Source organism: Muntiacus reevesi, chromosome 11 (genome assembly GCF_963930625.1).
Source record: "Muntiacus reevesi chromosome 11, mMunRee1.1, whole genome shotgun sequence".
Lineage (NCBI taxonomy): Eukaryota > Metazoa > Chordata > Mammalia > Artiodactyla > Cervidae > Muntiacus > Muntiacus reevesi.
In genome coordinates, this window is record NC_089259.1 from 69,241,786 (window position 1) to 69,247,983 (window position 6,198).

Consider the following 6,198-nt stretch of genomic DNA (forward strand, 5'->3'; position numbering starts at 1 on the left):
GGGGAGGAAACGACAACCCTCTCCAGTATTCTATTCTTGCCTGGAAAATCTCATGAACAGAGGAGCCTGGTGGGCTACAGTCATAGGGTCACAAAGAGTTGGACATGATTGAACACAGGTAGTGACAAGTGCCTATGATAGCGAGCATCAAGAAGTTCAAAGGTGTAATGTAATGAGCGTCCCGATAAACAGCAGCTGCCCCTTATTCTGCTCTGTGTGAGAAGGATGTGCTTTTGCTTAACTATCATATCCCATTTAATATTTTTTGTATATGAAAATGTATTACTATCATTCTTTAATCATCAACATTTATGATCTTGGTCTATCCTTCTTGCATTTGTGTAAGGCCAAAAAAGAGACACTGGCTACTTCGACAGCCTTAAAGTGGACTCCAGGAAAGTCACCAACAGCATGACCTTTGCAACCAAATCCAGCAACCAGAACTTCATCATTTTCCTCAATAAAATTCAAGCAACCATCACTGGGTACAAAAGGCTGTGGTTTTTTGCCATTCTTGGTGAACTGAACCCTGACACATTTCCTGATGGCAGAATTTGGCTGTTTGGCTTCAACCCCTATTTCTTCGAGCACAATTCTCTTGGCATGAGAAGTGCGTCTAAAAGGGCTGTGCCCAAATGGGCTTCCTTGTACTGTTATAATGCCGCTTCTGGGCTCGTCGGCGGCTACAGAGCTTCCTGGCAAAGACTGTGACACTCATTCTACCAGCACCATGGGCCTGAGAGAAAGACCATCATGTTTAATTTTAACACAAGCTCGGAGGGTATTAGGATGTTAGGACCCCCACCATCTTACAGAGCTTAAGGACCTTGCTAGAGGTCATAAGACTCCCGACTGACAGATGCAGCCCCTGAGCCCGCTCCACCCGTGTCCCCCAGGACCAGGAGATCTCCCTGCCCAAAGATCTGCTCAGCAGCTTCAGCCTGACTCCCTGGGTGGGTCCGTGTGGTCTCTCCAGGGGCCCGCAGCCCCTTTGCTCCTATTGCCCCTGACTCAGGTCCTTCCTTCTGCAGGGCAGCCCCTGAGAGCACCATGGTCGGCAGGAAGACATCCTTGCCCCATTCTAGCAGCTTTTCCCTGCAGCCAACTCCCGGGGGTGGGGTCAGGCCAGGTTGTGAGGAGAATCATGAGAGAAGCAGGAAAGGTGTGAGCTCATGGTCAGCACCTTCCTCTGACCTGGGACCACTCTCTCTTCTCCTGACACTTCCCGCCACTCAGGGCAGCTCTTCACGTCCCATGCCCCTCCATTACAAGTGTTCCTATAGCTCTGCTATGGGTCAGAGTCACCAGAGAAGGGGTCAGAATGCAGAGTCCTAGGCTCCAGCCCCAAAGATCTGATCCAACATCCCAGTGGATTGGGATGCAGGGGGGTCCTCTGAGAACATTCTGAGAAGCTTTTAACAGACCTGCCACTCGCATCTGTGGACCCTGGGTCAACGGTATAATGAAGCCGATCCTTTATGTTTACATATTTAAAAGCTATAAATCAAACTAACACACTGTCAAGTACACCCTCATAACCACCTGGCAGGCTGAGATTCCTGGACCCCGGAGTTTGAAGCCAGAAGGCAGGACAGCAGAGGGCGGGGCCGCCCCAGCCCCCAGCCCTCCCACCGTTCTTCCCACCTCTGGCTCTGACCCTCTCTGTGCCCTGAGGAATCTCTTGCTCAAGCAAGAACATTGCAGCCTTCAAGTCAACGCTCAGGCCACCCTCTTCCCACCCATAAATAGCTGCATCTTGACCACCTGTCGGGCTGGGAGATGGGCCCCAGGAGGGAGCCCTGCACTGGGTGTGTGAGCAGGGATTCTGGGGTCCAGGTGCTCAGAGCTCTGCCTGGAGGGGTCGGGGCTCCAGGTGGCCACACCCCCTGGTCCTCTCTGGCTGCTGCACATTGGGGGAGGTGCAACCTCAGGATGACCCGAGCAGGGCCTCTAAACCAGCGCTTCTCAAACTGTACTGTGAGCAGGACTCACCTGGGTTCTAGAGATTCTGAGTCAGTCGGTCTGGGGTAGAGACAAGATTTTGTGTTCTACAGACTCACAGGGCAAGCCAATGCTGCTGGTCTACAGGACGCACTTAGAACAGCAGAGCTCTGGGGCAGGGTGGGCAGAGTTTTCCTGTTAAGGACCAGAAAGTCCATTTCCAGGATTTGTGGGCCTTATGGTTTCTGCTCAGAAAAACATCTACTTCTGCTTCGTTGACTAATCTAAAGCCTTTGACTGTGTAGATCACAACAAACTGGAAAACTTAAAGAGATGGGAGTACCAGGCCACCTTACCTGTCTCCTGAGAAACTTGTATGCAGGTCAAGAAGCAACAGTTTGAACTGGACATGGAACAACTGCTTGGGTCCAAATTGGTAAAGGAGTATGACAAGGCTGTATATTGTCACCCTGCTTATTAAACCTACATGAGAAAGAATGTATGTATATGTGGAACTGAATCACTGCTGTACAGGAGAAATTAACACAACAGTGTAAGACAACCATACTTATATACATTTTTAAAGAAACAAGAAAAAAAAGCCAAGGGTGTCAGTAGGTTCACTATTAATATTTACTCTATTTACTTGCTTAGCCAGGTGTTTGTCTGATTTTTCCACTTTAAAAATAGAATTCTTTCCTAAAGAATTAATCTGACAAGATATTTTGAGTCTATGAAAATGCTGTGTCTCTTCCAACCCCCAAACATTCAACGTATGTTCAGTCAATGATGAATTTTGTCTGAATTATTTATGACAATGACTCCCATGTGGTACTTTTCTGTCAATTTGTCTACATTTGTGAGTTGCCTTTCTACTGCAAAAAAAGATTTTCCCTTCCTCTTATCTATTTTATGTCTTATTGGAATGAGTATAAACGCATGGATTTTTAAAAATTTTTATTGTTGCAAAATGTAGGGTTTAAAAATCCTCAATCTACTGTCTATTGTTATTTACTTACAAAAGTTCTAATGTGATATAAACTCCATCTCAGAGACTCAGTTTTTTGTCTAGGTAGTCTGCAAAATGTAATTTAAAAAATGTTTTTCACATAATGTCCTCCAGAATTAAATGTGATTAACTATTGGATAAAACACTGGTTTGAAATACCCAAAACCTCCACCTATTAGGTGGATAATTGTGAGCATCGTTGCTGAGTGAAAGAGTGAAGCTAGTCAGAACCCTCCAATGTAAACTTCATGTAGAACATTCTTAGTGTGTCTAAGTCTTAACTTTGTTCTTAAAAATATCACACAATCCCAATTTGATTATGGTAGGTCAACATGGTTCTGGTGTATAGACAGAAGGTCTCATAGGACTGGGGCATGTTATTCCTTCTAGTAATATTATTTTTTAGGTCTAAATTCAAATAAATATGTATTTCTCCCAGTTTTCAACACACACTGCTGGTTTAGTCTTTGAAAAAAAATTTTTTCCTTAGAACATTAGGTTTAAAAAACAAAAACTCAATCCATATTCTGTTTTAAAATGAAAATAATGTATACATGAAATCTTGATTTTAAAAAACCTGTTGTGTTTCTAGGTACCCTCTTCAACACTAGGACCATGCTGCTGATTCAAGAATCGAATGTATATAAATACATGCACAGAATTGTTTTTAGACTAAAGCTACATGGCTGAATGGTGTCCATAATCCATTTTGTCAAAGATGGCGCTAGTTTATTTCCCTGGCACTCTGTCTGGTTACTCCTTTCGTTTCACTCTCAAGTGTCCCACTCTGGACAGTACACTCTTTGGACACCCACAGTGCTGGTGAGGAGCATAGAAAGACCTGACAAGGCAAGTCAGTGTTTCTAATCGCAAAACCAGGGCTTTCTGTTATCCCTGGCTACTTCTTAGAATTCCAAAATTATAAAGTTAGCAAGGAAGGTTTGTTCTCAGTCATCATTTCTTCATTCAGAAAACATTTACTGAGTGCCCCATATGTAACAGATACTGTGCTGAAAGGTGTAATTAAAAGGTAAATAGGGCACAGTTCCAAGTCTTTTTCTCACTTGGTTTAGTGAGAAAACAAACCATATGAATACTCATGGTCAGGGCAGGCTACATAGTTTACATAACCTGTGTAAAATGGAAAGAAGAGGGCCCCTTGTTTAAAAATCACCACACTGGATGACAATAGGACACTAACCAAGTATGGTTCAGTTTAACAAAAGAGAGGTGCTAAGGGTCCTACAGAAATACAAGTTACCTAGGATGATGATTGATCTTAAAGTGACTTCCTACAAGAGGTGACAACTGGGCTGATCCTAGAAAATGAGATTTCTCCCCTTCATGGACCTTCTCCTCTATGTTTTAAACCAGAGGGTATTGAGGAGAATCACTAAGTCATCATTTTGACTTACACATCAGTCATCAAGAGTTTCCCCGACAGTACATCTTCATCACCTACCTTAGAGCTGTGACACAGGATGTGGGGGGACATGGAGACGTGCTGTTCAGACCTCCCTTCAAGGACTCGTTGCCCAGCTGCTGGAGGTGCTGCTTGTGGGCAACCTTAAACCACAAGCCTGCATGCAGTGACCCTTCCAGGTGGAGGTATAAAGACTTGGGCTTTGGATGTGTCAGGCCAACTCTGAAGGGCCATCTTCACTCCAGATGCCCCATGGGATCAGCTAAGGTCATCCAGCCAGTGTTCCTGCTTGATCTTTCCTTCTGCCTATCTTGTTTCTTTCCTGCTGATTCCACAGTGTTGATTCCAAGGGCACCCCTGATAAACATCCCAGCACTAAACTTCATCTGGTTCTGCATTTCAGAGAACCAGCCTGCAACACGTATCAGAAAACATTCCAGTACTCAGGGAGAACTTTTATTTGAAAATTACTAGTTACACATGTACTTATAACATTTTAAAACCCCCAAATAAAATACAAAATGGTGGAAACAAGGACTTTTTGTGTGAATATCGTTACCCTTCGTTTAAAATCCACAACCTGATGTTGTCTGACCAAAATGAAATTAAGTTATGTATTAATAAAAGAAAACTATTATGTTGAAACACATGAAAGTGCCATTTTATATAAAAGGCTGAATGTTAGCAGCTCCACATGTTCAATCTAATAGAAAAAAGCCATTAGCATTTGAAATTTAGGGAACATTAAACTTATAATGGGTAAAAGATATAATTAATGAATTAAATTAGCAATTAGAAAATACATAATACTTTGGCTATTGATTGGTGTCAGTATCAAAACTTGTAGGCTGTAGCTAAAGTAGATCTCAGAAAAAAATGTCAGCTTTATATACTTAGGTTAGAAAAATAATGATGTTATTAATCTGTTTGCAATTTAAGAATTTAGAGAAAAAAATCTCAAAAAGGAAAAGTTGAAAGAAAGAAAGAATGATATGATGAACTAGAAAGAAAAACAGAGCATCAATCAAGCAAAAAGTTGATTCTTTGAAAACAGGAAAAAGTTATACAAGATTACTCATAAAAAAGAGAAGGTTCAAAGAAAATTAAAAGCCAAAAGAACACAGAGATGCTGCAGAGATTAAACATGTAAGATATTGTGAAGAAACATGCCAATCAAGCTCAAAACTCACAGGAAACAGATCCACTTCTAGAAAAATGAAATTTACCAAAATGACTCTGCAGAAATAACACACTGAATAGGAAGCACATAATTATCAAGCTACCCAGACAATCATGGCTGCACAACACTGTGAGTATGATTAATGCCACTGAATTGTGTGATTAAAAATGGTTATATGGTAAATTTTATGTTATATATATTTCACCACAATTTTTTTAATGTAAAAAATAAAATCTTCTATCTAGAAGACAGTCTAGAACATGTCTGTCCTTCATTAGCAAATCCCCTGGAAGGATTCCTACTTTGATAAAGAATATTTTCTCTTCCTTCTCTTTTAGAGGGCTTCCCCAATGGTTCAGTGGTAAAGAATCTGCCTGCAATGCAGGGGACACAGGAGATGAACATACAATATTGTCCTTCTGTATTTTAACCACATGTTTTTTGGAGGGTGATAACTCTCTCTCCTATAATGTCACTTAAACTACATTACTCTATGTTTTCCTATCATTTTTCTCTGTAGTATTTTAACCAAAGGTCTTTGAGTGGAAAATGGATTGTAGTTCTGTTAAAGGAAGAGGTGATACAAATGGCATCATCACACAGTCTTCAAGAATCCCTAATATAATTAGAAAGTAATATGTAATT

At 41.5% G+C, this 6,198-nt stretch overlaps 1 protein-coding gene across 1 annotated transcript; it reads right to left on the minus strand.

The window, feature by feature from the left end:
* Positions 1-309: 309 nt before the first annotated feature.
* LOC136144483 (small ribosomal subunit protein uS12-like) lies at positions 310-718 on the minus strand. The gene is given in 3 exon segments (XM_065902383.1): positions 310-626; positions 629-655; positions 658-718. Coding segments are annotated over 3 exon segments (405 nt in total).
* Between the last annotated feature and the right edge of the window lie 5,480 nt (positions 719-6,198).